This window comes from Ailuropoda melanoleuca, chromosome 2 (genome assembly GCF_002007445.2).
Source record: "Ailuropoda melanoleuca isolate Jingjing chromosome 2, ASM200744v2, whole genome shotgun sequence".
Lineage (NCBI taxonomy): Eukaryota > Metazoa > Chordata > Mammalia > Carnivora > Ursidae > Ailuropoda > Ailuropoda melanoleuca.
Genome location: NC_048219.1, coordinates 36,385,515 through 36,398,356, shown reverse-complemented (window position 1 = coordinate 36,398,356; position 12,842 = coordinate 36,385,515). Strand labels below are relative to the sequence as shown.

The 12,842-nt window shown below is 37.2% G+C and overlaps 1 protein-coding gene across 8 annotated transcripts in view; it reads left to right on the top strand.

Annotated features, from left to right (window-relative positions):
• The window catches only part of DOCK7 (dedicator of cytokinesis 7), a 211,715-nt gene that overhangs the window by 186,490 nt on the left and 12,383 nt on the right, over window positions 1-12,842 (top strand). For 4 of the 8 annotated variants that reach the window (XM_034653591.1, XM_034653595.1, XM_034653593.1 and 1 more), the window contains 5 exons: window positions 6,689-6,814; window positions 8,337-8,426; window positions 8,544-8,780; window positions 9,107-9,250; window positions 10,693-10,799. In XM_034653591.1, the coding sequence (XP_034509482.1) occupies window positions 6,689-6,814; window positions 8,337-8,426; window positions 8,544-8,780; window positions 9,107-9,250; window positions 10,693-10,799 (704 nt within the window). Of the gene's footprint in view, window positions 1-6,679; window positions 6,815-8,336; window positions 8,427-8,543; window positions 8,781-9,106; window positions 9,251-10,692; window positions 10,800-12,842 lie in introns of all 8 variants that reach the window. The other 4 variants (XM_034653592.1, XM_034653594.1, XM_034653596.1 and 1 more) reach the window with 1 other exon arrangement.

The window sequence follows — 12,842 nt, the reverse complement described above, 5'->3', positions numbered from 1 at the left end:
ATGAGTACTACTGAGGGAAGAAATTCACTTTGTCATTTAATTTTGTTGATGAGCGGGATAAAGAGACTGGGAGAACATGAAATTTACTTTGACGTCCTCTACTGACAGTTTGATAATTTGTGTTGAAGACTACATATGCTTCTTTTTATGTAGGAGGTAGGCCTGTGAAAAGTAATGTATGAGTCCAGTTTTACCTGAAAAAAGCCAAAAAGATTTGACTGCTATTGTTGTAAATCTTTCTGTAAAGAAAAGAGTTCTGAAAAATGTGCCCTAATTTATTTTGATGAGGTAAAGCCAGGGTATTTATAAATCAGGTTTATTTTAAGCAAGGTATATTTGTAAAGTTATCTGCTTTGCCTCTCACTTTGAGGTCACATTTCTCTGGTTTCACATTGTGGTCCTTATTTGGGGACCCAAAGAGAAAACCTTAGGAATAAATGTTACTATTGTGTTTCTTCCATTCCCGGATTAGTCCCCACCTTTTGCTTTTCCTCAGATGAAGCCAGGACTTGTGCATCTGCCTTAATTCTTCAGATTCAATATGTATGACCTTATTAATATCTAATATAGAATTCCTCATTTTTGTGGCTCAGTTAAGAGATACAGAAAGAGACTTGCCGTGGTTAATCTAGGAGTGGTAAAGTTCCTTACAGATTTCGTCACATGAAATTAACTGAAAAGTAGGCATGAAAGAAGGTATATTGAAACCTCTGAGCAGTTTATTATTAGTTGGCTTGATGCTAAATCGACCCCTGAAAGGTATAATTTTCACTGGTTATGACATTAATATCATTCTGTCATCATGTTTATTGCATGGTAAAAGTCACACAGACTTTATTTTTCTGTTTATATTCTTGTCACTGCCTTTCACTGGACTTCTAGCTTTGTAGCTTCTAAAATTGTTGCACGTTTGTTTTTTGCTTTTTCCTTGTAAAACTTAAATGGATGCTTGCATTTTAAAAATGTGTTTGCCACCATGTGCTGCTTATTTGTTTTGAAATTTCCCTAATTAAAATGCTTTCTGTTTTCTCTTCTCTCTTGCCCCTGGTTGCTGACCCTACTCCCTACTTTTACTATTGTCTATTGTGGTAAGTTCCTATCTTGTGAATATTTTTCTTTTTGACTTTGGGAAAACTTCAGTAATTTTATTTTTTTCTAAAAGCTGTGTTTCCTAGCTAATATCCTAGTATTCTCAAAGAACTCACTGGTTTAATATCCAGTAAGGGTAAATTATCCGTTGTATAGAAAGGCTCTTTGAATTGATAACTCACTATCTAACTTACAGGAAAAACCCTTCTAGGCTTATATATTAGCAGTGTGTTTCATATTTCATTATGCTCTTTGATTTGGTACAAATTATTTGAGTTGGCAAAGCTTTTGAGGGGTGCGTGTATATGTATGTGTCGTATGCATGTGTGTAAAAGATCACTTTAAAACTTGACACTTAGCAGTTTGGTAAAGTATTTATCATGCAAAAGAACAAATCAGGAACCCGGCACAGATCATGGTGGCTGTTCCCTGCTCTGCCAGTTTCAGTACCTTAATAGCTGTTTAGTGTTCACCTTTATTTTTCTCTTTTCCCAAGCCCATTTCTTTTTCTGACAATAATAGGAAGTAAAGTTGTTTTAATCATTTCTTTCTTATGATTGCATTTTTACAGTATTTTTAGGAAAAGAGAAATTCTGAATTTCTGTATGGAAATTTGTATACTGATTTCATATCTTGTGTGTGTGTTTCATTTTTAGAAGAAGCATTTATCCATGTATCCAACTGTGATCAGTTTCAGAATAGATTAACGCAAGTTTGGATTTTTCAGAATGACCAATCCCCAAACATCAGTAATAGTCATGTGACACTTTCTCCATTTTTTTCCCCCCCTGAAAAGATTACAACATATTTCTTTAAAGGGCATATCACTCTGGTATTGGGTATACCTTATCATCTCCAGAAAGGCTAGAGAAGGTGGGCTTATTAGCTTTGTGAAGCTAAACTCTTCCTGTTGGACCACTAAAGAAAAGTGGGGTACCCTAACTTTTGAGATTGAAACATGCAAAGGGCTATTATCTTAACTGTTGTCATTGGGCTGGATGGACATGAATATGAGGCAGTATTTTGGTTTTTCTGTGCTCGCTCAGAAATACTGGCCGTAGTTCTGATACAGTTGTTTCTGTTGAATTTTGTATGCTTTAATCCATGCTAAAGCTAAGTGAGATAAATTAACTCATCTAAGCAAGTAAAGGTAGAGCAGAATTACAAGTAAAGGTAGAGCAAGTAAAGGTAGAGCAGTGATATAATGGAGGTGGGGAGGAGTCTCTGAAAGAAGGGAATGAAAAAAAAATTCCAAGAGCGTAGTCTTTACCTCAGGAATGTTAAGTCAGATATAAAGAAAGTTAAGGAAAACATAATAGGTGGGAAGAATCTTCTTATCTCCAGGCGGAGATACTTTTTGGGTAGTTGGTGACTCCCTGATAATTGGTACAGACCCATGACTGCTGAACCGCTGATCGTGTTCTGCCCTTTATGCTACTTTTCAGAAAAAGACATGGGCAGCAAACATGTACAATGTAGATGATAATAGATTTGATTCCTTTTTCCTGGACTACGACATAGAATGGTTGAAACTGAACTTCTGATAAGAAATGTAGCAGGATGTATCTTAGAAGAATGTATTTCATAGGTGAACCACCAACCTGGTTATCATATTAGAGTACAGAGGACAATGTTGTAATATAGAGAAAGACAAACCATAGGGTAGGAGGGACCCATTAATTCTCAAAAGACTTACTCAAGGAAATTCTCAGGGAAAACATCAGAAGTGGAAATGGTTCAGAGATCATACTTATGTCCTCATGTTGGTATATCAGTATATAGGGTATGGGAATTTCCATAGCTTACTTAAGAACTTGGACTTCAGGTGTCAAATATAGTGGTATTTAACTCTCAGCCCCACCACTGATTAACATTGTGACCTTGGGCAAGTTACTTTTCCTCATCTATAAAATGAGGGCAAAAAAAAAGGTACCTATCTCATAGTTGTGATAAGAATTAATAATGTGTGGAAAAGGGATAATATCTAGCACGTAGTAGTTTAAAAATGGAGATAATTATTTTTATTGTTGTTACTATAACATCATCATCATCATCATCATCATTATTATTGCTACTTGAAATCTTAACACAGTTTGGCTAATGAAATCTAAGAGGTGTTCTGTCCCCAAGTTGACATCTACTACTCACCAAACCCACAGAGGTGTTTGTGTTCCGTAAGAGGACTAGATGCAGAAGAGGGGGGTGATTACCACTGTGTGAAATACCGGTGTGCCTGTCTGGAAGTCCATAACCTTGAAGGAAGTATAGCAGAAAACAGTTGGGTGAGGATAAAAGAAGTTTTAGTAGTGATGTCATTGTAGAAATACACAGCTAGCCCCACAGAATGTTCTTGCTAAATAAAGATGACGAAACTAGGAAAGATTTGAAATCCATTCGTCATAAGACATTTCGGCCATTAGAGACGTGGAGAGAGGAGGAGATGGGTTTCCTTGTCTGCGATGTGGTCACATTACCCACAGTGGAATCAATAAATAGAACTGCTAAGGAAGAATAAATTGGAGTGTGGGAATCATAGGAAATTCAGAAAATTCATGACAGTAAGGAAAGGTAATGCTAAAAAAATAGAGGCTAGGTTCTAGGAAAGTAGAAAACAAGTGTCATTGTGGTCTAAAACTTTGAAGAGGAAAAAAGATGAAGTGATGGGGTTTTTTTCCTGAGGAAGAAGCTATATGATTATGGGTTTGTGAACCTGATAGAGTCCATGGTTTTACACTAGACAGCTTTTTGTAAATCGAACATTTACTCAAACTTTTAGCCTTCCTTCTGCTCCCTCCCCCATTCCAGTGCACACACATTCATTCTCAATTGCAGTAACTCCTTAGAGCTACCCCTCTGTCTGCTCCGTTCTGCCTCTTGCACACTCCCCTTCAACTCTCCCGGCGCCCCTCCTGTTCTTCAGACGGACTGGATAGGCTCCTGTCCTGCGGCCTGTGCACTGGCTCGCTTTCTGCCTGCAGTGCTCTCCCCAGACATTCACACGAATAACTCTTCCACCTCCTCTGCCTCTTTGCTCAGATGTCACCTTTTGGTGAGACCTACCCTGACCGTGCTCTTTGTCTCTTTTGTTCACTGATTTATCACAAATGTCTGGAAGAGTTGGCTGACATATATGGTAGGCACTCAATCAATATGTGAATGGATGAATGGTTTCCTTCACATTCTGTTTCATGGCTTTGTATCTTCTTTTTTTCCTTTCTCTCTCTCTCTCTCTGCTGAAATGTTCTTTCTTTCCTTCCCACATCCAGTTAGCCATTCTTCTGAGTTGTAGAACCCTGTGTGTCACCTCTTCTGTGACCTGGGTCCAGCAGGATTAATCTTTCCTTTCTTGATACCACTTTTTATTATAACACATAACTCTTTGTATTGTAATTATTCAAGTATATCCTTTACTTTCTTGAGGAGCCAAATCTTTTCATTTTTATTTTCATATTACTGAGGATGAACAGTGTCTTAACACATTATAAGCACTCAATAATTTTTTTCCTTGAACTGAATGTCAGTATGAGAAAGTAAATAAAAAGAGCTTTAAGTGCTTAGTAACTAGTTATAAGCTGCATTAATAAAATTCAAGTTCATATCGGAGGCAGTGAGCCCACTGATCCCTGCGCTGCTCAGATCACATCAGCAGTATTGTGTTCTGTTTCTGGGATGCCACACTTTGAAAGGTAGCATTGAAAAACTAATAAAATGCAAACAAGATAGTAATTCCTATCATATAAAGATGATTGAGAACTGGAAAGTTCAGCTAATGGAAACAATTTCTAATCATGGTCTTCAAATATTTAAAAGGCCACACAATATTAAAGATTGGAATAGTGTTTTATGTTGGACACCTCTGAGAGGAGTTTAGCTAGAATAACAAAATTTTAATATTTGTGGTTTCTAAAAGTAGAAATGTATATGTATATATGTGTATGACATTTTTGAAACATAACAATCACAAGGTATTTTCTCAAATGCCATTTTTATTTTCCATGCAGTGCCTTCATTCCTTGAGTATGTCACAATTTGCTGTTACAGTGTTTCATTGGCTTATGGATGGTTTTAATCAGAATTTTTATTGAGTACCTTTTTTTCTAGAGAGATTTCATTTGCCATAGGAACTCAGTTAGTTTTTATACCTGTTAAATTTTAAAATAACTGAAAATTTGTTTTAGATCAGAAACCTCAAGTTTTGTTGCTGTTGTTTTTTGTTTTGTTTTGTTTTGTTTTTAGCTCCAAAGACATTTTTTTCTTCAAAACGTTATTTCTCCTGGATAGAAATGTGAGGATATTTTTAGTCACTATAATTTTTCGGTATTATGAAACTAGTAAATTAAGGATCAGAGTTTCCTGTTTTGCTTAATTATCTGTTTCATTTGTGATTTATTTTACATGTTCTTTAGCCTTTAGCGTTTGAGTAAGAACTCAGTGTAGGAAGAGTAAGTTTAAGACAGATTAGGCTTAAAGAGAATTCAGAGGTTTTTAAATACTTACATGTGGCTGTGTATATAGGCACTACCACAAAATCCTTTTGAAACATCTTAGATTTTTGTTTTTTTTTTTTTAAGATTTATTTATTCATTTGAGGTGGGGAGGGGCAGAGGGAGAGTGGGAATCTTAAGCAGACCCAACACGGGGCTTAATTTAATGACGCGGAGATCAGGACCTGAGCCTAAACCAAGCATCAGTTGCTTAACCAAAGTCCCCACCCAAGAGCCCCCTTCTGAAGCATCTTTGTAAATAAATTGTAAGAATTGCATAGAAAGCTTCCCAGTATTTTATCTTCATTGAAGGAATTTGTTCTCAAAGGTGCTGTGGAAGAGTTCAGATGGTCTTCGTGTTCTGTGTACTTGAATGTGTGGTTAATGTATGCAGAGGGTGGTTTGGGGACTTTAAAACAACCAACTCATGTCAAATTTTTTTCTTTTTTATCTTTTGAACACTTTACCCTTTCTGTTCCACTTTTTGTTACTCTTCCACATAGAGTATTTCTTTGCCAGAGGGACACCCATTGTAAATGGTTTGCTTCAAGACTTCTGGATGGTCTTGCCATGTACTGACTGCCTCCTCTGTGCCAGGTGCTATATACTTGGCTCCTAACTTTTATGATCTCATTTCTTTATATGTATAAAGATTATATAAAGGCAAATGCTAACTAAAAATGTTAGTGTTATTTTTAAACTTTATTTAGTATGTTATAATTTCAGAATAATTAAGACACAGTTCATGTTATACCAAGTATCTTTTCTTGCAAATAAGGAAAATAAGTTAATTTATCTCAACAGTATAGGGACTTAAAACCATAGACCAATGTGAGGTAGTTACTGGGTACAAACTCTGAAAAAACGTAAACCATATGTGATTTAGTCACTTGATAAAAGTCCCCATTGCAGAATGTTATTTGTTAGAAATAATGAAAAAGAATATTTACTTCATTTTTACCTTCATTTGAGAAACAATACAATTTCGTGATTTTGAATGAAATCTTTTTGCAATGTTTTGATAATTTTATGCTGTAGCAATGTGAACATAATGTGGAAAAACAAAAAAACTTTGTATTGAAGTTTCTTCGTTTTCCTACACCTAGGATGGTAAGCGGATGTTTGGCACCTACTTTCGTGTTGGTTTTTATGGCACCAAGTTCGGGGATTTGGATGAACAGGAATTTGTGTACAAGGAGCCTGCAATAACCAAACTTGCAGAGATCTCTCACAGATTGGAGGTGAATGCTGTGGTAGTTGATAAATGTCCTCTTTAATGTGTATTCTCTATGATGAATAGACTTTCAGATCCAGATCGAATCATTTAATAAGCCAGATCCTGCCATATAGACCACTCCTTTAGAGAATAAGGATTTTTTGATACCTACAGTAACCTTTCAAATCCTTCAAATCTCATGACAGCAGTAAATTAACATTAACCTTTTTGGGGGGCTCTATTTTCACACATTTTATCTTATTTTAGAAACCCCTGCACCTTTCAGAATTACTGTGATTTGTGGAGAAAGTATAGTATTATCTACATTTTGCAGAAGAAAAAAGCATAAGGAGTTAAATAGCAACTAATGATGGAACTGGAACTCCAAGACATTTCTGACCCAAGTGCCTTATCTCTTTGGCCTGTTTCCCAGTGAGATTCCCTTAGAAATTAAAAGCTTGAAATCATACCCTGAAAACACTTCTCAGAACCCCTTCACCTTTAGAACTTCTTCATTTTCACCATGAATGGCTAATTTTCATATTTTTGAGGTTTACCAATCTTTTCTGCTATAGTTACTCTTTCCAACCTCTCTTCATTCTTTTTACTCAAAATGCAGCCCATGAACCGGAAACACTGACATCATCTAGGAGATTGAAATACAGAATCTCAGACCCTACCCCAGATATTCTGAATTAAAATCTCCATTTTTAACAAGAGCCCCGGGTGACTTGTATTCACATAAGAGTTTGAGAAGCAGTGTTCTGGGCTTGTTTTAATTCTCAGCCCATATTAATTTCTTGAATATTATATTCTACTGGTGACATCCCTGGCCTCTCCTTCCATAAATTGGCTTAAAGTGTGAGTTCTTATTTTTCAAGAGCTAAGTAAGTCTTGGGAAATATTGAGACAGTATTTTCCAAATTTACTCAATCATAAAAATTTTCTTTGAGAGAAGAGTAGGGGTTCTTCTTTGAAGATTCGGTTGTAATTTTTCCCATCGAATAGCTCCATCTGTTGCCTGTGCTGCTGCTCTGTGTTACATGGAAAAGTCACTGCATTCTTGACTGGGTTGCCTTTTCAAAATCTAAACCAGTATAAAACTTTCAGCAGATCAGTGCTTTTATTTGAAAATTCTGGAATAATAAATCAGTCATAAAAATTAGTGTTGATTCACTGACCCGTGTCTGCAAGAAATCAGGCCACATCAAACTCAGTAAAAGTAAGATCCTATACATCAAAGATCCTGAGTTTCTTTCGTCACTTTCTGTTCCCTTTTTATTTTTCTTGAGGACCTCATATGGAATCCTGTACTTTTATTGGAAAGAATTGTTCTATTTTGTGTTAAACTGAGTAGATGGGAATAATATCAAGTAAATAGGCTAATATAATTTTTGTGAACCTAAATAATTATATTGTAATTATTCAGGTGGTTGTACATGAACTCACCAAAGGCCTAATTTTGCTCAGAAGTCTCCTTCAGAGACCTTCTCTGCTCTCCACTAACGTTAACTTCATGTAAAAGGTTTCTTTTTCTTTTACTATAGGGATTTTACGGAGAAAGATTTGGAGAGGATGTGGTTGAAGTGATCAAGGACTCCAATCCTGTAGACAAGTGTAAATTAGATCCTAACAAGGTATGGTGGATGAGACCGCGGGCCGCGTTAGGTGTAGCTCCGAGACCGCGATTTTGTGGGAGAAGAACTAAATGATGATTTAACGGGGAGAAAATGAAGGCCTTTTTATTTCCCCAGGCGTATATTCAGATTACCTATGTGGAGCCATACTTTGACACATACGAAATGAAGGACAGAATCACCTATTTTGACAAAAACTATAATCTTCGCCGTTTCATGTACTGTACACCCTTCACTTTAGACGGCCGTGCCCACGGGGACCTTCACGAGCAGTTCAAACGGAAGACTATTCTGACGACTTCTCATGCCTTTCCTTATATTAAGACAAGGGTCAATGTCACTCACAAAGAGGAGGTAAGTCCACAAACGGGAATAGGATTAGTGGAACGGACGCTGGAGCCGTGGGAGGACGGTGTGGAGGTAGCGTATGTGCTGCCCTGCACGTGGCAGCGTACTAGCGCTTTACCCGTTTCTGAGTCATTAACTTCGGCTTCTTTTCTAAATCCCTCGTTTACCCTCTGCTTGTGCTTTAAAAGGCTGGCATTCCCCCCCCTCCCCATTTAGGGATCCAAAGTTTAGAATTCTGTAATTAGAAAACAGGTTATTAAAATGATTATATAAAAAGCTCATTAAATAGTTTTCCATCAGTGCACTGACCTAATAGATGTTATTTCACCCAGATCATCTTAACTCCAATTGAAGTTGCTATTGAAGACATGCAGAAAAAGACCCAGGAGCTGGCATTTGCAACACATCAGGATCCAGCAGACCCCAAAATGCTTCAGATGGTACTCCAGGGCTCTGTAGGCACAACAGTGAATCAGGTGAGTGCTTTTTGCTGGTACTCTGTGATTTCAGTCATAAGTAGTAGAATTGGGAATGATTTCAAGATTATGTTTCACAAAGGCCACGAGTGTCAGATCAAGTGGAAAAAGATAGGTGTGAGGAGTGGTTTGCAAAAGGAACGAAATATAAATAAAGATAGATTGAAAAAAAATTTTTTAGTATAATTGCAGTTATTAAGGTTTTCGTGTCTTCCCTCTGTACTCCCTGTATTTTTCTACCTATCTGTTCTTAAACCTTCTATTAAGAAGGAACTGATTCACTTAAAATGGCCTTTCCTTTAAAACCTCATACTGAAAGAACATGATCTGTAAAGGTCTCATTTTCAGAGCTCCATTTGCACATGTAAATGCCTACTTCCTTAGATACTCCCTGATGTCATCTTCTCCAGGTCCCCTTCACATGAGTCGTGAGGAGGAAATAAGTAATGTGGAATCACTTCGAAAATTTCAACAATATATGTACATAAGATAATAAGATACTGTTGTTGCTTTGTCATATGCAGATTAGAAGCCATCCCATTATCTCCTTGTAATGGGTTCATTTCAGAGTCTCTTGCTGATGATTAGGAAATATTCCAGGGTAAGGGAAAATCCAGAAAGGTTTCAAGTAAGAATTTATATTGTATATCTTACCTATATTTTAGGTTAAAGGAACAAAGCCAAAAAGTGCCCTACCAAAGCAGAAATAAATATTTTAATACCTTTACCCCTAAAAACATACATGATTTGGGGGTTTTTCTTCCAAGTGATATAACACTCACAAGGGATCATCTTTAATTTGCAGTGTTAGAACACATTTGGAATACTGAGGGAAGCTATTTTAGCAGAATCAAGTATCTAATGACCAGTGGCTTGGCAACTGATTGCATCTAGGGTAAATTAAGGAATATAAAAAGTACAAGGCAAAATGCATTAATGAATATAATAGTCCTTGAACTCCTACTCTTTTTCATTGAAAAATACTCATCAGTTTAATTACAGTTCCTAAGCACGTAGATTTGGCATTAGGAGAAGTTAAGAATATGTGGCCAGAATCTGTGAGTAGGTTTTTGTATTTTGGTTTTTGTTTTTAAAGATGTATTTATTATTTTAGAGAGAGAGACAGTACACTCAAGAGTGGGGAGAGGCAGAGGGAGAGAGAGAGAGAGAATCTCAAGCAGACTTCCTGCTGAGCCCACAGCCCGACACAGGGTTCGATCTCATATGACCCCTGAGATCATGACCTGAACCAAAATCAAGAGTCTGACGCTTAACCGACTGAGCCACCCAGATGCCCTGAGAAGTTTCAATATAGCCATAGACATATATGCATTACACTTAAATGTAGCCATCTCAGTGCTAGGAAAAAAATCATTTGGGTAAATTCTACCTCTGATTTTAGAGAAGCAAAAACACACTTGTTTTATTTTCTTATTTTACAGGGGCCTTTGGAAGTTGCCCAGGTTTTTCTATCTGAAATACCCAGTGACCCGAAACTCTTCAGACATCATAATAAACTACGACTGTGCTTCAAAGATTTTACTAAAAGGTACTCAAGGCTTCCTGCATAAAGACCCTCAAACTGAGAAAGTCCAAACCACAGAATGGTGTAAGGGTCTTAAGGAACGATGGAAAAGAGAAAATCTAGGAAAGTGGCTCACAATGAGGAAGTTTGTGTATAACTCACTATTCCTTCAGGGTGTATGCATGTCCCCCCACCTCTAATACTCTATATTGCCGTATTTTTAATTTTAAAGATTAGAAAAGCCTAGACTTAAAATTTTAACAGGAAACTATTATTAGACTGTTTATTTAACCTGAGAGTTATTTATTTTGAACCTTCAGTGTGAAAGTTTTTGCTTCCCTTCCCTCATGAAACACACAGGCAACAAACTTGGAAGCAGAAAATTTGTGTTAAATCTTGTCTTTGTCATTGTGTGTCCTATTCCATGTCACTTAATCTCTGTGATCCTTCATTTTCTAATCTATTAAATAAGGATGATAATAATCTACTTCCCACAGGGAGGTTGTGCAAGTGAGATGAAATATAGGTGTGTCAGGGTCCCCAGGACCACCTCCAGCTTTATTGATTTGCTAGAAGGACTCACAGGACTCCGCATATAGTTGCAGTCACCACCATGATTGATTTCTGTGGAAAGGGACAAAGTAAAAATCCTCAAAGGGAAAAGGTACAGTGCATGAAGTTTGGGGGGATCCAGAAGTAGGCTCTAAAATCCTCTCTTGGGGGATTCACATAGGAGCTCCTGACTCCTCCAGCCGTGAGCTGGGATAGCACGTGTGAAATGTTGTCTACCCGGAAGCTCAGTAGAGACTCTGTGTCAGGATTGTTGTTGGGGACTGTTCATGTAGGCACCTTCTCCCTGGCGGGTAGCAGAATTCCAAAAGCAGGTGTTCAGCATAAGCCACAATGTTTGTATAAATAGTGAGCCGCTTTTATCTTCTGGAAATGATTACCTCCCGAAATTCAAATTCCCAGACACTAACCAAGGGCTAACCTTGCAAACAGGCTGTTGAAGGATAGCAGTCTCAAGCCTGCAGTTAACTCTTTTCTGCATAGATAATATTTGGCACATAATAAATAGGTGTTTGGTAAATATTAAATTTTGAAACAGTGGGAAAAAACAGTCATTTATCAACTTGAGACTGATTCCTGCTTTACTAACACTGTAAGCACAATAGAGGGAATGATCGATTTTATGTGGTGATGCCAGGGAAGATTTCCCACAGAAGTCGACATTTGATACGGACTTCGAAGGTTGAATATTAGTTTTTCAGGCAGAAATGAGGAGAGGGGTATACTAAATAGAAAAGAAAAAAACCCAGCATGAGCCAAGTTCAGAGACTGCTCAGAGACTGTTTGGAGAAAGGTGACTAGTTTAATGAAGCTGGAACCATAGAATCTGTAAAGAGAAGCAGTCAGATACTGGGTAAGTCAACTGGGGCTGGATTGTAAGAGAGCCTCGTGTACCATGAAGTGAATGACGGGATGGTCACCGAACAAGCAGCATCAGAATCCAGTCTTTGACTCCCTTTTGTGTTTTCTCTTATCAAGTCATTCACTGAACATCTTATCAGGGGTAGAAAATATTTCACATCAGTTTTGTCATCAGAAAATTACGAGGAATGCTAACATGTTCAAGTATTTTAAGATGGAATTTCCCCTGTTCTCATTGCAATAGCTATCATGAATTCCTATCAGTTTCTCCTGCCTGAACATGGTGACTGTCTTTTAAAAGGCTTCAAAAAGCTTCATCGGAAATCTGAGATTCCAGGATCTGATTATTGGGCTAGACCACCTTCTAAGTTTGGCTTTAGGAAACAACAGGAAACATAGTTTCTAGTGTATGGAGCAGATGAACTGTGGTAGTAAAATAAAGAAACCTGCTTTATACTTCTAGAATTGACTGATTTCTAGCATTAACTTTATTATCAGGGAAGGTTCAGATAACAACCACAAACACCCTGATTTCTTTGTGTACCAGATGATCTTGAAACAATACGTACTTCTTTAGGTCATAGACATTTAAGTATAGATGGTTACTTTTCTTGCTGTTGTTTTGACTGCATTTTA